This window comes from Passer domesticus, chromosome 6 (assembly GCF_036417665.1).
Source record: "Passer domesticus isolate bPasDom1 chromosome 6, bPasDom1.hap1, whole genome shotgun sequence".
In the NCBI taxonomy this organism is placed as follows: domain Eukaryota; kingdom Metazoa; phylum Chordata; class Aves; order Passeriformes; family Passeridae; genus Passer; species Passer domesticus.
In genome coordinates, this window is record NC_087479.1 from 45341058 (window position 1) to 45366404 (window position 25347).

General features: G+C 41.2%; 1 protein-coding gene and 1 long non-coding RNA gene across 28 annotated transcripts in view; one reads left to right on the forward strand and one right to left on the reverse strand.

Moving 5' to 3' along the window:
- The window catches only part of TSPAN4 (tetraspanin 4), a 414093-nt gene that overhangs the window by 145065 nt on the left and 243681 nt on the right, over nt 1-25347 (forward strand). For 25 of the 27 annotated variants that reach the window (XR_010364879.1, XR_010364874.1, XR_010364878.1 and 22 more), the window contains one exon: nt 5059-5140. Coding sequence is in view for 3 of the 27 variants with exons in the window: in XM_064425151.1 (XP_064281221.1) it covers nt 5059-5140 (82 nt within the window). In the remaining 24 variants the exon portion in view is untranslated. Of the gene's footprint in view, nt 1-5058; nt 5141-5212; nt 5636-25347 lie in introns of those variants that run through there. The other 2 variants (XR_010364880.1, XM_064425154.1) reach the window with 1 other exon arrangement.
- LOC135303390 (uncharacterized) lies at nt 17514-20234 on the reverse strand. The gene is made up of 3 exons (XR_010364888.1): nt 19901-20234; nt 17976-18082; nt 17514-17866 (listed from the first exon to the last, which is right to left on the reverse strand). It is a non-coding gene; the product is annotated as an uncharacterized LOC135303390 (long non-coding RNA).

Genomic DNA, 25347 nt, shown 5'->3' on the forward strand with positions numbered 1-25347 from the left:
AGCCTGTCAGGAGTAGAGGTATTTCTGTCAAGGGAAAGAAAGAAAGACAATTCAGTCCTTTTCTCTTTCTGCTCTGTTGCTTCAGGAGATGCAGAGCAGAGAAATGTGATCCCTGAGGATCTCTGCAAATAGTGAGATGAGGATATATATAGAAGGCAAAAATCAGCTACAGGAGGCCATGCATTGAGAAATTCTAGATTCAATTGATTTTTGATACCCCGGGCTTTAAACTGCCTTTTGGTAGTAGGCATTATAGATGATGCTGTCCTAAGGCAGCAGACAGCACCATCAGGGCCCTTCCATGGACACGGCAGGGTGGGGAGGGGTGTTGTCAATGAGCTGTCAGATTCTTACACCAAAATGACTCTTTTGATAGTCACTTTTTCCACATAAATGTCAGAACTAGTGATTCTTTATTGGTGGTAAGGCATTTTGTCAATCATTTCTCCCTTGAAATGAAAACAATACAATTAATAATCCTGAAAATAAATGTTTCACACAAAGGACTGGAAAATGTACTGATTTTGAGTCCTAGTGAAAAACAGACCCTTCAGTGTGCCACTGTTTTTGAAAAAATTGTTTTCTGACAAGGCTTCTTTTGGTAAGGAGGGTCACACATCAGGGGAGATGAGGAGGTAATGAATGGCTGTTCTGTCAGATGTGTCTGTGAGTGTGATGTGATCCTCCTTGCACACTCACAGGTGAGACCCACCTGCAAAGATTATGCTCATTGCAGCTTCTCTCCAGCTGCAAGGGCAAGGATTGTGGCTCACATGGCTGGTATTCAGGTATGTTTTAATCTGCATTTGGAGACTTCCCCACTCCTTTCGGCTGCCTGGCTGTCTTTGGCAGCTGAGTCAGACCTGCTCTTAATCCCAAATTTCAGCCAAGGCTGAACCTTGTGTACCAAGGCAGGGAGGTCTTGAGCTAGACATGTCTTCCCTCCCAGGACACAGACTGCCCTCTTTGTTGCACTTAGGACATGATGAAAATATAATTTACTTAATCTAATCTGCTTAGCATTGGCCATACAGCCACTGCCCTTCAGATTTCTGGTCTGTGTTGGTGATACTTTTTTTCTTCCCTCTGAAAACTGAGCTCCTTATATCAGTTGGAGTGGCTACAGAAGAGCAAGGAATTTGCCTTTGTATGAGGCTTTCAAAGTAATTATTTATGATTCTAAGATGATTGGATATGTTTCAGTGTCAGCACTGGGTATGCATTTATAAGAATGCTATTGAAAACTTTCATACAAAAAATCCACTATATATGTTCCTAGGATATTATTTTATTTGATTAAAGAAAGTATTGACTGCAGTACTATTGAATAAACTCTCATTTAATCTCTCAAAACATCTACAGCACTTTTCTCCTTCCAGGACAGGCAGAATTTAAATGAACACTAAGGAAAGAAGGGGACAGAAAAAGTTTTTTTGACGTTACACCCCTTTTGCTTTAACTGGGACTAGTTAGGCTGAATACATAATCGCAAGCTCAGAAGCTTAATTTTTTGTTGAAGGGAGTTTCTGTAGCAAGAGTTTGAAAAGTCACAGTGTGATTGATGACAGGTAAGCCTCAAGTTGCACTGGCTTTGAGCTTGCTTTGTGCAATAATGTGAATTAACCTCAGTGAAAAATCAACAGCCACAGTCTTGGGCTAGCAGAGCTTCCGGATTATGACAACAAAGAGACCTCGAGTTTTTTATCCTTTGAAAGTTAAATGAAAAAGTTAAAAGAAGAACTTTGTGGTCAGTGTTTTGATGGGGTCAGTATGGTTTTAGACACTTTCAACAAAATGGATGCTGACATTCCTTGTTATCTAGTTTTCTGGCAGACATGAAAAAATCAAGTTCATAAAACAAAAAGATTAATGAAAAGGGATAGAATCTATCTTAGATTTTAATAATGGTGTCTATTCTATTAATTGTATTTATCATAATTTTATAATTAAGTTTTAGATTGTAGCATTGTTGCCCATAGATATGTTTCATTAGGTGGGTAAAAGAGCATTTCCTTGGCTTCAGGCAAAAGTTCAGAACTGATTTCTGGGCTATGTGTCTGGTCAGTTGTATTTTTATGAGTAGATCACTGTGCTAAAGCACAGAAGGATTTATAGCAAAAGACTTAAAGTCGTGGTGATCTGTAAGAGAGTTCATTAGGTCCAGCAAATTCTCTCTTTGATGTTATAGATCAAGGTAGATCAAGTGTAAAGAAGACATACAAGCACTGTCTTGGTTGGAAACAAAGCAGAAACATTGTAGAAACAATTCCTCCACCTATAAGTTTACTCAAATTTTTGTTGGTTTTGTTGCTTTTGGTATTTGAAACTGGAACAAATACAGGATTCTCTTCTTTCTAATAACCTGGAAACAAAAATAAAGATACTTTTGACCTGATGAGGTCCTTTTTACTATATAGCACTCCCCCAAGATGATTTCCATTCATGACTCACTTCTATGAAGTCCTCTCTTAAAAGCTGCTGGGAAATAGACTTTGGATGCATTTTCCCAGTTGTGAATAATCTGTTCCTGTGGTATGGATGTAATTTGGATAAAAGACATTATGAAGGAGAGCAGATTTTGTACCTTGCATGGCACTTCAGGCTCTGTGCCTGACACAGTAATGCTGCTCTAGGCAGCAGAATTGTTTAGAAGTGGGTAGGGACACATTGATGCAATCAGTAGTTCATAGTCTCCTTTCCCATCTAGAATTACTTCTTTCAGGAAAGATCTTCTAGTGCTGTACTTGAATTGTTTAATTTATGCAATAGATTTTTTTTCCCCTTCTTGGTACGTCTCCTGTACTGTGTGCTTAAATGGAAAGGAATGGCCTTATTTCTTTTGATTGTCTAATCTAATTAATCTGTTTCATTTGTTCGGTAATTAGACCATGTAGGGTTTTTTTTAAAGTCATGAAGTAGAAGACAGGCGTGCTGAACATCTGTGTTTGTTCCTGTGGAGTCCGTCTGGTTGAATAAAGGGAATCCTGCAGTGTCATCCTCTTCACTTGAAACAGGTCTTTGAAGTTCACCTTTTTGCATAAGTTTCAGCCAAAGGCAGGGAAAGCCTACTGGTAAAAGAAGCATCAAATGCCTTGCAGGCCTTTTGAAAGAGTTAGATCTCTCTCTGATCTCACTGATTTCAGTCAAGCTATTAGGTCTTCAAGCATCTTGTCTTTGAGGATTAATCTGTACTCTTAATTGTCCATTCCTGGTGGTTTCTGTTACTCCAAGTATACTAATTCTGCCTTAATAACTATGGAAGTCATTGCATTGGCATAAAAATACTTATTACTCTCCTTATGACATTCTTCACTTAAAAGTCTTCCCTTCAAAGCCTTTCAGCCAGTCCCTAATTGGGGTGGTGGGGGATGAGGAGCATGAATAGAGCCACAGCACCTGGTAAATAATTTCTTCTCAAGTTGTCTGGGCTCCTGGAACAAGGGAAGTGTGACCATGTCACCTTTTTACTGAAACCTGCTGGTAGCAAGTTATTGGGGTGTTGATTCCCAGGCACTTTGCATTAGGAGGGGATCTAACATCTGCACTTGCCAAGTGTCCTGTGGGCTGTGATGAGACTCCATGTGCAGTGGGAAGCAGTGTGCATTTGTATGTGAGTCTTATGTGAAGTGCCACAGAGATGAGTAATGGAGAAGGGCTGAGATGAGAGAGCTGGGACTATTCAGCTTTTAGAGAAGACTCAGGGGGAATCTTATCAATACATATAAATAGCTGAAGGGAGGGTACAAAGAAGATAGGAGTGAGGCTCTTTTCAGTGGTGCCCAGTGACAGGAACAGAAGCACAGACTGAAGCAGAGGAAGTTCTGTCTGAACATCTGGAAAATACTCTTGCTGTGAGGGTGGCTTAGCGCTTGCCCAGCCTGTCCAGAGAGGTTGTGCAGCCTTGTGGTTGGAGATTTTTGAAAGCTGTCTGATACAATTCTGGGCAGCCTGCTCTGAGTGCCTCTGCTTTAACCGGACAGTTGGATCAGGTGTCCTCCAGGGCTCCCTTCCAGCCTCAACCAGCCTGAGATTCTGTGAAGTTAAATTTTAGTACAGGGCATCGTGTGGGCAATGACCTGATCTGAGATGGAGGTTTAATTTTACATCTGCCTTGTCTTGTCCAGTGCTGTGTACAGTTACTTCATTATTTTGTAAAGTACAGTCCCACTAATGATGCCTTTTGTTGTTCTACTAATGGGGTTCTTTTAATTTTTTTTTAATTTAAGTTTAATAAAATCTTTTCAATTTCTGTATGCATGAAATTTTGGGGAAAGCTTTGCTTTCTTTTAAAGCCACAAATGAAAAGTTAGTTTCTGTGGTTATACAAAAAAAGATCAAAAGTATAACTTCGTTAAAAACAAAAACAGTACGCAAGACAGAGATTCTACTGCTGTGTTTTATAAAAATATTTTGATTTTAGAAAGCTGATCTAAAATTTTTCTTTTCAGTTTCTTATATTTTATTTTTAATGAACCTCCTCCCCCTCCCTGATTTATACATTATATATTCTGGTGTGTAGAATTTATGTACAGGGGTTTTTTTTGAGTCTCAAATCCATGAAGTGCTCATATCTGATCCAGTGTTTAATGGGATGAAGTGCTCATATCTGATCCAGTGTTTAATAGGATTCAGATTATGCAAAGAAGCTGATGATGCTGCCCTGTTCTGTAAAGTGCTTGAAGATAGGGCTAAGTGGAAACATGCTGTGTGTGATGTTCAGATGTGCCCATGGGAGAAAGGAGCTTAAATCCCATTGAGAGTGAAGAACATGATCCCACCAGCTTTAGAATGTGATGTCTCCCCCTTGCTGTGCTCCTGCTGCCATTGGTGGGTGTTGTCATTGTGACAACTTCAGGAGCCAAGCTGTGGTTTCGGGCACCACACCTTTTACAGTCACACCTTGCCAGGCTTTTCTCTATTAGGCTTCAATCCAGTGGGTTTAGCATAGTTAATGAGGGGGCCTCTTTTGCCCTTCTCAAAGACACGGTTAGAAACAATTTATTTCCTTGTATTTTTAAAAGATGTGAAACTTCTGACACACAGGCTCTTGTTTTGCAGGTCCCCAGTGTGCTGGTTGCAGAGAGGCCACCTTGTCAACTGGGATCACATCAAGTGCTCTGAACTCCTGTTCCTCCAGCAGGTATGTGAGCAGTTGTGATCTATTTATTGATTTGAAATAAGTTCTGAGTAGATAATTACATTTCAACTGCAGGCCTCAGTGGATGGCTTTGTAGAGAGTAGAAATGACAAGCTGAAGAAAGTACAGTTAATATAATGGATCAGACTGGTATCAGGAGGTGTTGCTCACTGCTGATGTGGGTTGTGTTTCCTCCTTTCCCCTGGGGTGTGGTGGCCTGGAAAGACATTGTACTGAGCCCTTTGTGTGAGGGGACTGAAGTGGGAATCGAATGATTAGCCCAGGATCCTCTGTTTTTTCTTACTGGCAAACTAACTTCATATGATGTGGCTGTTGTTTACCTGAATACTGAACACAACTGTATTCCTTCATACTCAGATCACTACTTTTTTTGTTTGGTTTATGACAAATGCTGATATGAGAGTTCTGTCTAAGAAAAAAAAATTGAAATAATAAATAAAAAACAAAGTTATGCACAAAATCTGTCAATCTTCTTTTTTCCCCACAAATCTGCTTTTTTTTTTTTTTTGCACAGCATATGTATTTTGAATAGAAAAAAAAACCCAGTCCAGTCCTTGAAATCATGTTATAAAAACAGTGAAGGTGTAGAAGAACACACTGTGGGAAGGAAAGGACAGATAAACAGATTAAAAAAAGAGGTGCTGCAGCACCTGACAGAGTTGCTGTACCTATATAGTTGATCACCCAGCAACAAATGGCTGAGAGACTGAGATATATTTGGGATAATCTCACAGAGTGCAGCTCCTGAAGTAGACAGAAAGGAAGATGATGATGCATTGGTGTTTATGTTCAGTCCTTTCTAAAGCCCTGTAGGGAAAATATTTCAGAATCTTCTGGAAGACTAAAGCTGGAAATAAAACACTGTAATAACTTCCAAGTGGATACATCTGAAGTGGTGAAGCTTTTCAATAGAGTCTCAGTCTTTTCCCTTTATTTTATTTAAATACTTCCTATTTTGGTTTCCTTTAACCAGTTGCAGGCAACAGAGTGACCAGTCCCAATCTGAAGAAATTCAGATTTTGTCAGAAATCTAGAAAGAAAAATAATTTCTGGCTTGCAGTTTAAAAGAAAATACAAGTGATAGCAAATAGCAAATACTCACTGTTTGCAAGCTATTGAAGACAAAGAAACAATCACCATTACACGGTGTCCCTTTTCACTGGGAATTGCAGGTGATTATTTAAGTCCATGTAGGTTTGTGGACCTCTACAGCACAGGTAAATTGAGAGTTTGATCAAGGCCCATAGTGTGAAGTGGAATTGAAGTCCACTGGTGTTAATTGATATCAGCTTTTGACTTGGTTAATCTTACACCCTAAAAAGGGTGGTGTCTCTTAGTAATTTTTGCATTGCTTGATTTTCAGTAATTCTTCTCCTCCTGCTCTTAGGTCTCTAGGTCTTGGATTGCTTTGGTTTTATGGTGTTTGTTTTGGTTGTGTGGGGTGTCCCCCCCTCCTTTTTTTTAATGTATTTTCTTTGTGGCTGATGTGTATCTTCAAATCTGTAACCTCCATGTTAAGTTACTAGTGGAATTAAGGTCTCTTCTATATTGTTAACCTTACCCTGTGTCAATCGAATTGAATGAATAAAATCTCAGTGATTTATGCTAGAAAATAACTCTTTTTGTTGCTTTTTCTCCCTTCATTTTGTCTGTGCAAACTAATGTACCTGTTGTTACATGGGCCCCTCAAAAGGGCCTTTCTGTCCATGTAGGTTTTGCAGTTAAATGGGGCAGGTAATGTAGTTGTTGGTAGTGTGGCCATAATTTACCCACTAATATAGTCTTTAATTGGACTAGGGTTTTTTTGTTTTATTTGTTTTATTCACTGAATTACTGTGTCAAAACTTGAACAACTTTGTTTTCAACTCTCAAGCTGATTTACAGATTTAGGCCAAGGAGATGCAGCAAGCATAAACCTTCAGCAGTTGGACTGACCCAATTTTATGCATTGTTAGTGATTTTGTTGATTTTGTGTTGTTATATATTTAACTCTGCAGAGCTTCCAGGCAAGGTTTGAAGAAGAGTGGGAGACTTCTTTGTTTTATTTATTACTGTAAATATTCACACAGGATGACTGTATGATTTGGAGGATACATTTGTTAAGACCGTGTTTACTTGCTCATCCTTACAGCATTGTGCACAGCACTGCTGTATAAAATGTGCAGGAAATAAAAAAATCCAGCAAAATCTGGATTCTGCAGAATTTTTAAGTTGGTCTTTACAGGCTAAGGAGAAACACTAATTTCTGGTGTAGGGCTTTTTGGGTAAACGTGGTGAATGAGTTCTGGGGGCATCTGTTTGGGCTGGCAGTCAATGTGTTTGATTATGCATGTAGTAAGTGTTTGTACTTCATACAAAAGTGTGAGTCTCCCAGGTAGTATTTCACCATGGAAATCAGGTAGTGTGAATTGTTATCTCAAGTGTGCTGTCACTGGGAGGTGAGATTTAAGCAGAATAGTCACTTGTGCTGTACAGACAAGGAGATGACCTTGTGGAGAAGTGGCACACTGTGTGGTGCTCCTTTCCTGACACGAAGAGGGGGGGAAGGCTGCCTGTGTCAGTGTAGTAGTAGTTGCACACAGACAAGGAGTCTGGACCAGAAACTGTCAGGTTGTAGATTCTGAGGGATTTAAAAGGATCTTTGTGCCATGAAAAGGCTTTCTACCTGTATGCCTGATGTTAGGAATGGAGTTGTTGTGGAGAGGAATAATGCTTCGCTTTCCCCACCAGCGTTTGTTTTTCTTTAGCTCTTCCTGCTTCTTGCCTCGCTGCTGACAAGGAGGCTGGTTTGCCATACTAAACACCTTAGGGTTGACAGGATGGAGAAAACCTACAGGCTCCTTTGACAGCAGTAATCAATAAGAAGTGAAAAAAATCTCACTCTGAGAAGCCCTTTTCCAGCTCTAAATGGCAGTGGAAGTCCTGAAGGTGAAACTCTGATTTTTAGCCAAATTGTGAACGCAAAGGACCAGGAATCTGGGATCAGGGAAGGCATTTTCAAATCAAGAGTTTCTTGATGCTTATCTGTGTGCACTTCAAGCAAGGGGAGAACTGCATTATGCAAGACAGTCATCAAAAATGCCTTCCTCAGCCTAATAGCTGGGGCTTTGCTCATTGCATCCCCCAGCACTCAGACTCATAGAATTGTTAAGGTTGGAAAAGACCTTCACCATTATCTAGTCCAACCATTAACCTGGCACCACCGTGTTAGCCACTAAACCATGTCACTTGGGGTGCCTCATCCACACATTTTTTGAGACTTCCAGGGATGATGATTGCAGCACTTTCCTAGGCAGCCTATTCTACTGCCTGACCACCCTTTAAGTGAAGAAGTTTTTCCTAAGATCTAGTCTAAACCTGTCCTGGGCAGCTTTAGGCCACTTCCTCTCATCCTGTCATTCGTTATGTACTGCTCACCACCACCTCTGGGCCCAGCAATCCAGTCAGGTTTTTACCCAGTGATCAATGCACCCACCCAAAGCCATGAGCAGACAGCTTCTCCAGGACAGTGCTGTGGGAAACAGTCTCAAAGGCTTTATTAAAGTCCATGTAGACACATCCACAGCCTTTCCATCATCCACTAAACAGATCACTTTGTCATAGAAGGAGATCAGGTTGTTCAAGCAGCCTACCAGCTGCTTTTCAGAAGCCCATCCTGGCTGGGCCTGATCCCCTGGTTGTCCAGTGCCACATGCTGGTACTCAAGACAGTCTGCTCCATGACCTTCCCTGGCACCAAGGCCAGGCTGACAGGTCTGTCCTTCCCCAAATCCTCCCTCTGACCCTTCTCTAGGTGGGCATTACAGTTCTGGCTTCAGTCAGCCAGGAGCTCCCTGGTTCATCAGCTGACAAATGTTTGGAAGTGGCTTGGCAAACTCTTCCAGCAGCTCCCCCAGTGCCCTTGGGTGGATCCAATCAGGGCCTATAGCCCTGTGTATGTTTAGATGTGTAGCAGGTCACTGACTTGTTCTCCTGAATTATGAGGGCTTCATTCTGCTCCCCATCTCTGCCTTCCAGCTCAGAGGGCTGGGTACCCTGAGAATAACTGGCATTATGAAAGACTTGCTGCAAGGGCTTTCATTATCATACTGCAAACTTCTCCGAAGTTCCCACTTGCCTTATGAGAAATGGTGAATTTCTCCAATTCTCTTCAGAGCCACTGGAAAATGAGGAAAACTTAATCAGAACTAGGCAGAAGGAAGGATCAGAATTAGATTTTTAACCTAACAGGTCTGGTTTATTTTTAAATATAAGTAAGTCATTTCTATGGAAGAAAAAAAGTGGTTTTTTTCTTAGCAAATAGATTTAATTGCCAGCAAGTCTCATTGAAAATGTCAATAACAACTAGTAATTACAAATGGGGATAGACAGAAATTCCCAGAGCACCTGGTTAATCAAAAAATAGAGGCTGAAGAGTGTGGTATTTTTCATGCTGTATTACAGTGATAATGGCAAGTCATTCAGAGAGCACAATAGGAAAAGTTAGGTCTAGCTGATATATTCCTGTTTTGTGACACTGAGTAATTGTTAATAGAGGCTCTTACTGTCGTCTTTGTTTCGCAGGAAGCAATGCAATCAAATAAATATGTCTGTTTCCCATATTGCTGTTTTACTCACAACTTAGCTGCTTATTTGGTTGGAGTTTTTATCCCCTTTATGTTAGTTGTGCAGCTAGGGAATTTGATGGTAATAAAAACACAGCTCTTGCAGCATGCTCTGTGCTGATACATCTCAATATTTTGTGAAGTGTGTGATAATCTCACATTGCAGATATGGGACAGGGAAAGCAGTTTGCTCCCATGGTCATTTGGCTAGTAGGAGAACTGGGATAAGAATCCCTGGCCTTGAGTCTCAGCACAGGGCTCCCTCTGTCTGACCATGCAGCCTCTGCTTTGGTTTTTTCATGGAACTGTTAGTGGTATCATTCCTCCTAAGGATGTGGGGAAGGTTTTAGCTATTAAGCAGGTATCTTCCTGTCAGCACTGAATTAATTTTAAAGGGGAGATACAAAAATAGCACATCCTTTTGTATTAGATATCATATGTCCTCTGGAATCATCTTTGCCAAATGCTATTAATGGCTACTCAAGAGATTCATTCTATTATCTTGACTAGCTTATTTCTAAAGTAGTTTGACATTTTATTTGTCTAGCTTATCTGTTGTTGTAGGGAGATAGTGGTTTATTACCCTTTAGAAGGCTGAAATGTTAACCAGGAAATATGAGAGCTCCTTTCATTACTTTTTTACTATGAAATACGAACTCTCAGATTGGAGTGTCAGCTCTGCAGTAAAGGAGAATTCTGGCCTTGTGCTCAAGAGGTTTGGATTGGACTACAAACAGTATCCCAGACCCTCTGTGGGAAGCTGCTTATTCAAACCTACATAGCAGTTTTAAGCCCTGCACATCTTACCTCTCACATGGGAGATGGAGGTGAGCTTCGTCTTCCTTTGGCACTGCCAGGATCCCAGTGTCTGCAGTCAGCGTGAACAAGCACTGCAGGAAGGGAGCAGGCTGGAGAGAAGTTGGGTTCCTGCTCCCAGAGCAGACCTAGCTGTGAACAGCAGGACAGATGTAATTTAAAATATTCACTGGTGCTGCTGCTGGATGTCTGCTGTTGGCAGTGTGAACTATATTGGTACTGTAGTATGTTAGCAAAACCCCCTTTTACCTGGAGGAATTAGAGCCATTTCATATGGTCTTCTTTTAAATGGAACTCCTTTCTTCCTCAGCTAGTCTAGACATGCTTGACAGCAGCTGAAAGCTCTTAAATTTAATGGCTTTGGGTGATTTTGTATGGCTCTTGTGGTGTCTGGTCCTCTCTGCTTTGTGATTTCCTGATTCCATCTTTGTGTGTGCACACTCCATTTGGGAATGCAAGATAAATATTTGATTTTATTATGATCTTTGGGAGACACTGTGAATAGGAGGGATTTATTGAGAGGCTAGGAGAAAGCTTGGAGCCTGATAAGCAGGGAAAACCAGTTGAGATGGATTTGAAGTCTTCTGTGTGTGAGAGCACTATTTTACTTTGCATTACCCTTTTGAGTCAGAGAAGATAAAAAACATCTGGTTAATAGAAGCCTAGATGAAGACATGTGCTGCTACACTTGTTTTTGGAGTCTGGTAAGTCCTGGGCTTGGCACATGAAAAAGCTGTCCTTTCATGAAGGAGCTTTACTCATATTAGAGAAAACTGTAAGGTAAATGAAAAAAATAAGTAGAGCAGGCATGTATTATTAAGCAAGTTTTGTATTAGTGGATGAATACCCACATTTTAAAAAAGAGTCTAAAACTAGATCCTGTGAAAGTAAGTTGCTTTGTCTGAACAATACTTCTAAGAAAGCTTTTGCGTTTTGTGGATAAAATAATAGAAAACTTTACACCTTGTTATAGGAAAGATAATTACAATCTTGCTTATTTTAATTACACTGTTTTAAGTAGGTCACCCACATGATTAAACCTGTGAAAAATTTAGGAAAGCTTAGCAATCTGGCATATGGGCAGATTCAGGGGACTTTGTTTTACAGTGCCTGTATTGCTCCAGCATTTTAGCACGGACTGCCTGCAGTCAGAGAGAACATCTACTTGTACTTGTTTTTTTAATCTAGACTGGTGTTAGCACTTCTTTTCTGGGTCAGCTGATTTCATTACAGACATGTTCGTTGCAGTCAGCTGTCTTGTAGCAGCAGTGATAAAAAGATAAAATCAGGCTTCTGAAAGCAATGGTGACAAGATTGGCTCAGAGTGGGTCAAGAGACTAAAAACAGGAACAACTTCATATAGTCAGAGATGGTACTGAATATTTGCTTACTGTTTTAGGGTGTATTTGATGGCTACAGAAGAATTAGGCAGAAGTTACCAGCCCAGTTCCTGATTTCTTAAATGCATGGCTCTGTTTTCTATGTGCTTAGGATGCTGTAGGTCGCTTTGGTACTGAAAAAGTCTGACCTTTGGTGTCATCTCATGAGCAGCAGAGCTCCAAGCACATTTCTAACAGCTCTTCCCTCTTCAGCTGCTTAAGTGGTGCACCAGAGCTCCTCTGAAAATTTGAGTAAAGGGCTCTTCTGAAAATATTTGGCTGCAAAGATACAATGTGGAGAGTACTAAAAGGAGCACTTGGGTCTGAGCTGGGTTTGCAGCCACTAATACACAGAGTAGTATAGCTACAAGCTAAACTCCTTGGAGACCCCCCAAAAAAGGTCATAAAGGTGATACTAGTGGGTGTAATACATTTGGAAACTGCTAGGATTTCTGACATGATGGTTTTTCAAGCATTGCAATTGTTACCAAAGGCAGTTCAGTGGGATTGCAGTACACAGAAAATCTTTTTCAGAAAAAAAATCTTTTACCTCTGCTTTTTACACATCTTGTGTGTCTTCTGTGGTGAATTGTACCACATTGTCAGTGTTACCACTGATTTTTGTTTTTTTTTTCTGCTGAACTCCTCATGAATGGATGTGTGGCAAGAGGTCTGTGAGAGAATGCTTTGGATCAGCATTTGTTTGCCCTCTGGAGCTGTGCCAGTGTAACCTTGGGAGATTACCACAGGGAGTCTTTCCTAGAGTTCAGGAAGAGGGAAGGAAAAAAAAGCTCTGTGCTCTTAACAGAGAAGTTTGTACAAATCACACTCTATGGTGGAAACAGATCAGGTGGAAAAACAACTCATGCAAGGTGGTTAGCAGTGCAACTAACTCTTCCTTTCTTCACTATGAAGCCCATCTTCTTTAAAAGAAAATGGCAGTTATTGGCAGTTTGAACTTCTCGGTGGTGTTCAAATTAATAGGGTTTTCTAAGCATGAGATGTTTTTCTTCTGTTACAACAACAGATATGTTCTTCTCCCCCTCAGTTTAACCAGGACTTCACCAGACACAGAGAAGAGGGAGCAAGATAGTGAGGAGGCAGAACCTCTCTTTTTATTTCTTGGCTGTTGGGTGTAGTCTCACAGTGAGGGATAGGAGCCACATGAAAGCCCTGATCCACTGTCTTTTCAATTCAAATACTTTCATCTGTTTAAAGAGATTTGAAACAAACTTCAATCCTGTCTCCTTCAGTTAAGCCCAGGTCAACTTGGAAAAAAGAGAGATTAATACTATCCTGAAGCACACCCTTTCTACTGCTTGCTTGGTGTTGAGTCCACTGTGTTACAGCTTTGTACATCAGCTCCTTCCTGATGTCATGAGAGATCTCCCTCTGGTTTCAACCCACAGACTGTTTTGGCTGATTGCTGGAGGTGGAAATGCTGTGCTCTATAGCCCTGCCTATCCCTATCCCTGTTTCTCCTCAATGCACTGGCTACTTTTCCTTTTCTGGTTTCTTCTGTAAGATCACAGGTTGTAGTGGAAGTGACCTAAGTAGCCGGTAAAGACTTGAAATGAACTTGAAACAAAATGAACAAAGCTGTAGAGAAAGTGAATTGGATTGGAAAGTTTTCACTGTGTGATCAGCTAAATCCCAGGATCTGTTTGTTCCTGGACTTATCATCAAATAAGCTACTTTAAATTAATTATGTAGGTATAATCCCCTATGAGGACATTTGTTTTGAGGTAAAAGTGTCTATATAGAAATTGAACTCTTGAAATCACTTGAAAGTATTCTGCAGTACCTACTTTGGTTAATTTCTAAGCATATCAGTGCCTACAGCAGTTACAGCTGGAATTGCTTGTGTACCTCACTGTTTGCCTAAAGAAGCTCAGACTGTGCCCAGTAACGAGTCAAGCTCAGAGTTGTGGCCTTTCATTTTATTTAAACTAGCAGAAGCAGTTTAAACAGTCTTCTCGATGCTCCATCTAAAAACCTGTTACCACAGATTGAAACTCTGCACTGTGTCTGTGTGCTGACTCCACAAACCTCCCACCCTTTGCCACTGACTCTTTCATAACTGTAGAGTTTAAATGTGGAAACATCTCTAAGTCAGACAAGGATATTTGGCTCAGAAAATGAGAGGAGGAGGTCAGTGCATGCCATGAAGTGATACATGAAGGGATGAGATGTGTCTAATGGAAAAGACTGGAAAAAGGCAAAGTAAGAGTACTGAAGGAGAGAAAATTAGAAGTAAAGGGAGTGGAAACAGGGAGAGGCTGTAAGGTTCTGATGAAATGAAAATGAGTAGGTGTTAATATACAGGAATTGCTCTGTGACTTTGGGTAGGTTGGGCTCCCTGCTTCCCTGGCTGTCCTGCCATGCTGTCCCTGTTCACTTCAGCAAAGAACTTGGCCTTCATCACTCAAAGGTTGCCATCTGTCATAGTCACCCACTGGCCTGTGAATTATTTGTGCTCGTTTAAAGGCATGAGCTGAATGTGTGAGCTCTGCTGTCACTCCAGGATTGATGCTGCAGCTCAGCTGGAGGCCACATCGTAGAGTCTCAGCCCCCAAAAAAGCCCCAAAGCATCTCTCTCCAAGGCTCCCAAAGGAGGAGTGCAGGCCTCAACTGTGCTGTAGCCAAGGCTGAGGGCAGAGTGACAATATTTAAAACCGAAAAAAATATAAATACTGTTCACCTCGGTGGACCTTACAGTTTCATTATTGTTTGGATAAAGTTCACAAAAATTTGATGTGATAACTCTGCTATTTCCAGTATGTTTAAAACTATCTGCAGACATGTGAGTTCATCCTCACCTTTCATTCATGCTAAGGGGGAAGTGTGATACATATATTAGACTGTAGCACTGACCAAAATAAGCCAAACACTTTGCACCCGGTAGGCAGCTGATGGATGTGATGGTCTGTTTCAATGCCACTGTCTCCCTGCAGTCAGTGTTTAGACACAAATGACTGAAACACAAATACATTCCCAAAATAAACAAATACTTACAGCTCATGAACAGCAGAGGGTTAGATTCAAAACTGGGGAAGTTGCCATAGCTTCATTAAAGATTCATTTATTTATGTTTACAGTATTTTATCAGCATGATTTCACAGCTCTAGTTTAGAGCATGGCATTGCGAGTAACTGAGTCAGCTTAAGTAAGGTGGAAGTGGATTCTGCTGTGAGGAGACCACAGCTGGGAGGGAGAGTTAGCTCTCTTAAATCACTGTACAGTCAGTAAAAATAATTATGTGGAACTACAGCCTTAATAGAGTGCTGCGATTTTATACCAGCTCCTGATATGACTGGTAAATTGTAGCTAAAGTTTAATTTAAACACCACTCCCTGCTCTTCATGCTGCCTGTCATAATTATGGAAGCTGCTCTCATCTGATCATGGCCCTAAGAGTTAACAGTATGAGGACACTAAAGGGAGGCTAAGAGTGAGTCATCTACTCCATATCATGAATTTATAAACTAGTTATGCCAGTGGAATTATCAAAGAAATGTGGTGTTCTGGAAGTATTTTTCATAGTCCAAGCACATATTACGCTCCTAGTAATTTAATAATTTAAGCCTGCCTTTTCTGAAAGTGTGTTGGTGCTGTTTGTAGTGGTTTTTGAAGATGCAAGGTGTCTTTACAACCTCAGTCTCATCATGTCTTTCTGTTGTTACAGACCTGTTTGTTTGAAATTCTGTTTGAGGTTAAATCTATGCAATTCCTTCATATCAACTGAATAATGCTTCTAGTATATCGAGAATTGATTTGGGTTTTTTTTTGTTAATTTTGCCTAATAACTGTATACATTGCTTTATAGTTTAATAGAAACTTTCTGAAGGACAGAAGAGAGCTTCACAGTATTTTTTAGTTTTCATAATGTGCAAGTGGAAGATACTTGGGTTGTCCTGGGTTTTGGAGTTTAGGCAGCCCTTCAGTTAGTGTTTCTGGACATGTCTGTGGCACAGATTTAGATTTCTTTGCCATTTTGAATTTCTTTTTACTTCAGCAGGTACTAAATCTAATAAGGGCAGACCAGTCACTATAAAATTGAAGCAGAGACACGAAATAGGCATTTGTCATATGGATTAATTTCAACAAGCTTGATTTGATATTGGTTTTTGAAAAGCAGCCTGATACGATAAATGACAGCAAATGAAATTCTCTTTAACAGTTACTGACCTCTTTTTTTGGTAGCATTCCTGCAAAGTTGCAGTATTCAAGCCTATATATAGAAAATAGGCTGCAAGCATGTTATGAGGATTTCCATAGGTATAAAGTGTGTTCTCCAAAGTGCTTTGAGTAATAAAGTCTTGCTAAGTTTGAGTAATGTTGCTGTTGCCTAGTTCTGTTACAAATTTGAAGGAATAGAAAAATGGAGATTCTCCTGACAGATGTTAGCCATGCCCCTTGATGTCAGTCTGGCAAGCCCTTGGACTTGCAATATGCTCACAGGTATTAACATGCACTGGTTGATCAGTGCTTCTCTGCCCCTTGCCTTAGCAAACACATGATTAATGATATTTATTGTCTGATCACAAATGGGAAATCTCTGTAATTATAGAAGTATTTATTGCCAAGGTAAACATGAGGTGGCATGCCAGCAAAGCCTGAGGAGGCCAGTAGATCTTATTGGGAATGACAGAAGAAGATGGCCAGATTCTTTAGCAGGGAGTCTTTGATTTCAGATATCCCAGCCAATAAGTCTCTCCAGGCATGGGAGAGCTATGACAGTGTCTGGGTTTGAGAGGATAAAGTATGTATAGGAGGGTGTAGTTTTTCTCCTCTTACCTAGTGCATGTGGGCAAAGAAATCAGCAAAGGCCTTGGAGCTGCCTCCTCCTGCTGAACCACCTCCTTTAACATCTTTGGGGCACATCATTAGATGTACATTAGCAGAAATACATTTAGTAGTACAAGGATACGGAAAAACATGCTCATGAAGATGAGTCATTCTGAGCAGAGAGAAGTCCAAGCATTCTCTCTGCCTCGTTGTTCTGTGGGAGGTCTGTGACAGAGCTAATTGTGACAAAACCAATGTTTTTAAACCAATTTGGTATCACATCTGGACAAATGTCAAGATACTTTACAGCCTTACTTGTAGTCAAGCAAACATTGAGCAGAAATTTGTAGAAGACAGCTTACTCTCTTCATTATGTGTTTGTATTTATCATGTGTATATACACGTATCTCTATTCCTATAGAAAAGGAGACTGGGGAAACACAATGTTCGTTTCTTAGAATCCTTGACTTCAGTGGTCCCTCATACTCCTAATAATTTCTGGATGTATTATTTCTTCTCCCCCCCCCCATTCTCTTTTGTGCCTCTAAGAAAGAGGAGCAAAGGCCAGCTTTAGCAGCAGCCGCTTTCCTTTTGAGAACCTCTGTTCTTTGCTGCATGTCAGATGGTGTTAGAGAATAGTTTCTAAACCAGATTAATTGAGTTCAAACAAAGTTCCCAAGCTTTGCAGAAGCTGTCAATTTGCGTTTTTATTTTTATTTCCTTTTTTGACACAATCTAGTGTCAAAAAGAGTTCAAAATCCAATATGACAGCATGATGAGAAGGTGTTGTGCCTTCTTTCCAATTTAGAAGAATTGCTTTCCAAGTGAGAAGATCTCCAGCATCTCCTAGTGCTGTGAAGAATGCAGCAAGTACAAAGATGCTCTGCAATAAATATCTCCAGGAGGCCTGGTGAAGCCTGAATTTGGACATGGCTGAGCCAGTTGAGACCCTCCTCAATATGAAATACCTCACAAGCTGGGACTGTGAGGAACAAGTATTCTGCTGTTCTATCTAATTTGCTGGCAAGAAAACTATGTTTGATGATTTTTAATGACTTCTTGCATTAGGTTTCCTTGCAAATCCTTGTCTCCTGTCCAGTATTAGCTTCTTCTTGGGAGAGCCCTAAGAGTGAAAGGAAATACAATTCCAGATAGTATATTCTGGCTGGTTAGTTCTCTATCTTGGACACAATTGCAGAGCTGCTGTATTCTGTTACAGTATTTATTCCTACCTGTTGCTTGGAGTGGGGTTTGGTTCCCTCCCAGGGTAAATCTCCTGTTCATCCCTGTCCACCTACAGTTGTTGGTGTGATGAGCCATTTGGGCATAGTCAGGTTCCCTGAAAGAGTAAATTAATAGCTTCCTACAGGTTTTGTCAGTCTCTTGTACCTTCCACAGGCTAACTGCTCACTTAAGGTAGTGTTGTTCAGTCTGCAGACAATTTGAAATTCCTTTGGCTTCAGATCTGGGTTTCAGTGAAGCTGTGTATGCAATATCCTAACCTTAAACTGTTGTTTACACTTGTACTTCCCTAACAGAGCACAAAACCAGGTATTTAACTGTATGAATGTGCTTGTAGGCTTGAATGTCTACAAAGTACCAGCAGGTGCCAGCTCTTTCATTTGCCCCATTCAGCATTGCTCAGTATTCTGGATGGTCCAGAACCTGCAATGTAAATCTTAAATCTTTGACTTGGCAACAGAAATACCATGCAGTTAACTCTCCGCCTGGTCTCTGCTATGCTTCTTCTACTTATCTGACTTCATGTGAGATTTGGTAATACCAGGTCTGCAAGTGGCAGTGACAGTCCCAGCTGTTGGTAGGCATATAGGCAGAGGTGTGTGTTTAAATGCATGTCTGTTCGTGTGTACACTGAATGCTTATGCAATTCCATTGCACTGTGAGTTACCATCATCACTGCCAGTGGGCTGCCAGGGTTTTATTTCATTGCATTGACTCTCAAGGTGCCCTGAGTGAAGGAAAGAATGACAACACCTCGGCTGGGAAGGCACACATTGTAGAGATTGCTCAGGAGGAAAGCGGTTGACTTGGCAAGTTCAATTTTGAAAGCAATCTTTTCCAGGGTACTGAAAGATAACAAGGGAGGAATCCTGCCCAGGAAACGAGACACAAAATTTACGAACTGTCAGACAAGTGGCATTGACTTTGAACAAAATGAACACCAGACTCTCTGAGGCTTGAGGTGTCAGTGGAGCCCAAAAATCATATACACATACTTGAATGATGCAGACGAGTAGCCTGTGTAGGGCAAGGGTTCTTTTATCTCCTAAAGTAAAATAATGACATCCATAAAGGTGACTTTGCTACAGGGAGGATTTCCATGCAATCTAGATGTTGAAACAAATATCTTCAAGATGCGTAGAATAATGAATTTTAATTGATTGCATTTCTCTTTCTATGGGAAAACTTCTTTCTATATTTCATAGCGTGTTTCACTTCAAATGCTGATCCTGTTTGAAGAGGTTTCCAGTTTAGTTTGAGAAAATAAAAAGTGATGAGTGTTGAGAAAGATATAATGTGTTGAGATAAGCTGTTCTGTCTTTTAGTCTTCATGTAGTGCTTTGAAGATTAGAATTAAAAACCACAAGCTTAGCAAGGTTGATTAAGTTGTTGAGCTAGAACAGGCAGAAATGGTGGTCAAAGTTTACAAACATGATATCAGGTGGGATTTTTTTTGTTTTGTTTTGTTTTTAAAGCCTCAGCTGTCCTGCTGCTGTGTTAGATCTGTGTCAGTTTGGTTCAGCTGACAGGTTTATACTCCCCAGCTTGGAAGCTGGGTCTGTGCTGCTTCTGCCAGTTAGAAGATTTTGAAGGAACTGCCAGGCAGGTGCTTTTCAGGGCCATGAGGGGTGAGAGCTTCAGGAGATGGTGCACTGCAGGTAAGAAAAGCTGCAGAATGGCCCCTTTCTCTCCCAATGTCCCTTGTGTCCATTGGACCTGTTGCTCTCGCTTCCCCCCAGCGTTGCTGCTCCCAGCGTGTGCCAGGCTTGGGAGTGAACATGATTGTGTTGACTCAAACCATGAGCTGAAGCTGAGTGAATAGTCACAATCTGCCTCAAAAATTGATATAAGTGTGGTAATTCTGCCTGTGCCATTCCCTGAAGATCAGATTTCTACAACAAAATGAGAGGTTTACCTGTGAACCCCCAGATTTCCCCCTGCATAGCTCCACCAAGGACCATGACATAGCTGCTTCCTGGGGGTATCCTGTAGGAAAGGAATGGAACCTGGAAGGGGCTGTAGTCAGGTGGAGTCAGCCTCTTCTCCAGGCAACCAGTGACCATATGAGAGGGATGGACTCAAGCTGTGCCAGGGCAGGTTCAGATGGGACATCAGGAAGAATTTCTTCACTGAGGGAGTGGCCAGGCATTGGCATGGGTTCTCCAAAGAGGTGATGGAGTCACAGTTCCTGGAAGTGTTCAAGGAATGGCTGGAGGCTGGACTTACTGCTGTGGTTTAGTTGACAACGACTCACAGAATATTCAGCCTAGAAGCATAGAATGTTGTGGAGTTGGAATGGACCTTAAAGATCATCTGGTCCCAGCCCCCTCTCATGGACACCTCCCACTAGATCGGGTTGCTCAAGGCTTTATCCAGCCTGGCTTTGAACACTTCCAGGGCTGGGGCATCTATAAGCTCCCTAATCAACCTGGTCCAGTATCTCACCATCCTCATGGTAAAAAATTTCTTCTAATACCTAACCTAAATTTTCTCTCTTTCAATTTTGAAATTATTTTATTATTATTTCTTCTCTTGTCACCACAGTCCCTCTGTGCCTGTTATTAGGTCAAAGGTTGCACTTGATGATCTTGGACCTTTTTTTTCAATCTTAACAATTCTGTGTTTTATGATTTTAAATACAAAAATGTTTTAACAATTACATTTTACAAGATCAGCTTTTAATTGCAAAGTCAAACCAAAGCTGACAAATCCAAGGGGGAAAAAATGTGTTGTTCAGTAGAAATTTAGATTATACTTTGATTTTGATACATTCCTCTGTTTCCAGCAGGAAAAAACCTCCCACTCGCTATGGAGGAAGGTGATTTTCAAGCCCTGTCTTGCAGATTGGAAATTTAAATGCAGTATCACTGTGGGTGCAGGTGGCACTGAGAAAGTGAAACTTGGCTTAAAATATGGATATAAAAGACCCCTTGTGAAGCAGAGCTAGGTAAAAAGTGAGACTCCAATCCTGTGTGCTGCCACTTAGATCTTCCTTCTGATAGGGATTGCACCTCGCAGATTCAATGCTGAGATCAGATTATGATCTGTGGGCTTTAATTTGCTTTACCATCTCAATTTACAAAAAGGGCAAGAGGGAAAACCTGGGGGACTACAGACCTGTTAGTCTAACCTGCTTCTGGAAGAAAAAGTTAATTAGTTAGTTAGGGTAAGTTAGTCTATGGAGAAAATTATACTGGGTGGTATTGAAAGGCATTTAAAGAATAATGCAGTCATCAGGTACAGTGAACATGGTTTCCCAAGGAAAAGTCCTGTTTAACTAATTTGATCTCTTTATATGGTAAGGTCACCTGCTTAATGGATGAAGGAAAGGCAGGGGATGTGTAATTTTTCTGGATTTTAGTGAGACATTTGATACTGATGCCTTCCCAGGATCCTTCTGGACAAGCTGAGCAGCTGTGGGATGTGGGGGTTTGTGTTGTGCTGGGTGAAGGGCAGAGCTCAAAGGGTTGTAGTGAATGGGGCTTCATGTGGCTGGGAGCCATTCACCAGTAGCATTCCCCAGGGCTCAGCTCTAGGCTTGTTCAGTTTATTTATACTGATCTGAATGCAGGATTTGACTGTACCATTAGCAAATTCACTGGCAGTACCACAGTGGGAGGTGCTGTTAGCTCTCTGGAGGGACAGGAGGGATGTAGATAGATTGGAGCATTGGGCTGTCATTAATGGCGTGAAATTTGTTGAGTTGAAGTTTAGCTGAATGCTGCACCTGGGATTGAGGAATGCTGGGCACGAATACAAATTGGGAGAGGAACGGCTGGAGAGCAGCAGGGATCTGGGGCTGCAGAAGTCAGCAGTGTGCCCTGACAGCCCAGAGGTCAAATTCCATCCTGGAGTGCATCAAACGCAGCAAAACCAGCCCATCAAAAAGGGTGATGATCCCTCTGTGTTCAGTGTTGGGGCTGCCTCACCTCAACATGTACAACATGTGTGAGTACAGCATGCAGTTCTGGGCCCCACAGTTTAAGAATCATCTTTGAATGGATCCAGAGGATAAGAAACCTGGTAAAAGGGCTGGAAGGAATGCCCTGTGAGGAGCAGCTAAGGACTTTGTGTTTTTTTAGTTTGGAGAAAAGGAGGCTGAGGGACGACCCTTTTGCTCTCTGCAGCTTCCTGAGAAAGGGAAGTGGAGAGGGAGGTGCTGATTCCTTCTCCCTAGTATCCAGTGAGAGGATGTGTGGGAATAGTTCAAAGGTACACCAGAGGAGGCTTAGACTGGACATTGGGGAGCATTTCTTTACTGGAGGACGGTCAAACAGTACAACAGGCTTCTAGAAAGGAGGTCAACGCACCACAACTCCCAGTGTGTGGGAGGCATTTGGACAATGCCTTTAGCAGCGTGCTTTGACTTGGTCAGCCCTGAACTGGTCAGGCAGTTGGATCAGATGGTTGTTGCAGCTCCTTTCCAACTCAAATAGTCTGTTCTGTGTCCTTCAGATGTCATCTCTCTGCTCTTGGAGGCCGTATCAGGAACAGGTAAATCTGAGAGGTGTTTGTTCCTCAGTGCTAGCAAGAACACTGGGAATAGAGTGGGAAAGCATGGGCTGGACATCAGAAGTCAGGTGACAGGACACTCGCCCTGCTTGGGTTTTGAAACTGTTAAGATGGTCAGAAATGGGGAGATACATGTGGCTTGGGATTGGACTTTTGCTTGTGGACCACAAAGTCTTCTATTTTTTATTAAATGGATTTGGTAAGTGTATGACAACTGTGACATTGTTTTGTGAAATACAGCCTTTAGACTTCTTTCTGAAGGGATAAAAAAAACCCCTATCTTGATTTATGGAGAAAAAAGTGTTAAGCTGTAGGTGACACTAACAATGAGAATGTCAGGCTCTGTGTGTAATACATAACAATGTGCTGTGTTTTCACTGTATGTAATTGTTATGGGAAAATACCAGGACTTTGGCTCTTCTGATTACTCATTTTGAATGCAGCTTTTCTCAAGATAGAGACAGTTTCATATTCCTAAGGAGCAAAGTGCAGCCATCTGAACGGCTGCAGCCTTTGGCCTTCCTCCACAGAAGTCAGGAGGATTTGGTCATCTCCTGTGGGAGAATGATAAAACCTTAAGAACATGTAAAAAAAGGGCATTTTCAGCAGAAACTTTTTTTGCATCAACTATCCTGAGATATCTGCTGGAAAGCTCTTCTCTCATTTGTAAGGGATGTCTTTCATTTTCATCCAAAATGTATTTATGTCCTGCCCAAATATTTTGTCCTTCTGCTTTTACTCTTGAAAAGAATAAATTACAAGATTGAAAGATTTCAACACAGGGGCAATTGCAAGAATATTTTACTGAGTAAGGATAACTGTGACACTCCTAAGTGGTTGCATGGATGACTTTTACAGAGCATGTCTTCACTCTTCAGCCCCTTCTTACATTATGACTGAGGGAAATACTGCTGAATGCCTTTATTCTCTTTTTGCCTGTTGTCCTGCTTTTAGCTACAATGGTTACTTTTCCTCATGGAACCTGGCACAGGTTGGGTGTTTTGGGTTTAGTATGAGAAGAATGGTGACAACACTGGTATTTTAGTTGTTGCTGTATAGTGCTTACTCTAAATGAAATCTAAATTAAATCAGTTTCCCACACTCTGGCAGTGAGGAGGTGCACTAGGAACTGGGAAGGAGCATGGCCCGGACAGCTGATCCAAGCTGGCCAGAGGGGTTTTCCATACCACAGGGTGTCAGGCTCAGGATATAGACTGGGAGGAGTTGGCCTGGAGCCACTGAACACTGCTGAGGGATGGGCTGGGCGTCAGTCAGTGCGGGGATGAAGTGCTGTGCATCACTTGTGTTTTGTGGGGCTTTTAATTCCTCTTTTTCTCCTTTCCATTACAGTTCTTATTATTGCTAATATTATTGGCATTAGTATGATTATAGTATTTTGCTTTGTTTCAGTGATTGAGATGTTCTTCTCTTAATTCAGGATTGATTTTTTTTTTTTTCAGCTTCTCTTCCCAATTCCATCAGGGTAGTGGGGAGGTGGGAGTGACAGGCAGCTGTGGGGTACATGGTTGGCAGCTGGGGTTAAACCATGGCACCTGTACATTGACAGATGAACAACCCAAAACTTGTTTTCCCTGGGAAATTTGTTTTCCCTGTTCTTCTGCAAGGACTGAGCTGGCTTATGTGAATCAGGTCATTACAAGAACTTGCATTAGGCTAATAGAAGATCATGGAATTGGCTTAACACTTCAGCAGTTTTATTACTGGAATTGCAGAGCTGAGTGCTCAGCAGAGGGATGAGATCATCCTGGTCTTGCATTCTGCCTCAGCATCCACTCGGATGGCAGACCATTGTCAAGAACAGGGGAAACTGCATATGGATGTGCCAGAATATGATCCTACACAGACATGGTGCCTGTGTAGGATCACGCAAATAACAAAAATACCACTGGTAAGTAATATAGTGGAGTGATTTTTTGGAGTCACTTCTGACTCTCATCTGCTGACCTCATGGAGGTTAAACCCATTAATGGATAGCAAGTTACATCCAGCTGACTACTAACATTGCTGCTTTAATTTGTGGCATTCCCTGGTCATCTCACATGGCTCTATAACTGCAGTAGGATGTCTGGTCCAGCTGTTCAATATTTTTGTATTAGGTAGTGTACACAGTGTTACCATTAAATTTGTTTTATTCAGTTTTTTATTTTTAATTTTGGTGTTAAACCACTGAAACCACCACAGGTTCAGTTCTGCTTGTTTGTTAAACCCAGTTTTGATACAGGAACTGAGTTCTAATGAGCAACTTGGCTGACATAATTTGCAAGCACCTCTCACAGGAGTAAAATACTGGTTGGAAATAAAATTTCAGTCTCAGACTGCCATGGGTCAGTCATTGTAAAGACAGTTTCAAAGTAATGAAAATTTTCTCACTGGATAAAAGTTTTGAATGAGGTATATGAATTATAGATGTTAATGATGGATTTCCAAAGTCATGATCTGATTTATGAAGATACTTCAGTACGTAAAGGTGCAGGTAGATGTTTTATGGAAACAACAAACTCAAATCTCATTGAGGGCCTCAAAGATGAGATTTTTTTTCAGCTATTTTGGCACTTTGCCCGAATCTTTTTAATGAGACCCAGTTTGCTAAGGGAAAAGGAAGTAGTAGCACTTTTGAAAGTTGAACTCTGCAAAATGTTTGAAACTGTTCATGAAGAATGGAGAGATCTATTACTGCTGTACTTGTTTCTGAAAATTGTACATTTAAGGCACTTCTGTAAAAGGCAAAGGGAAAGTTGTATCCTGTTAGAATTGCAGGAGCAAGTTTAAGACCAGTGGGAAAACTTGCTTTGAGGTGGTGAGGGGCAGTGATAAGATCTGCTGAGCTGG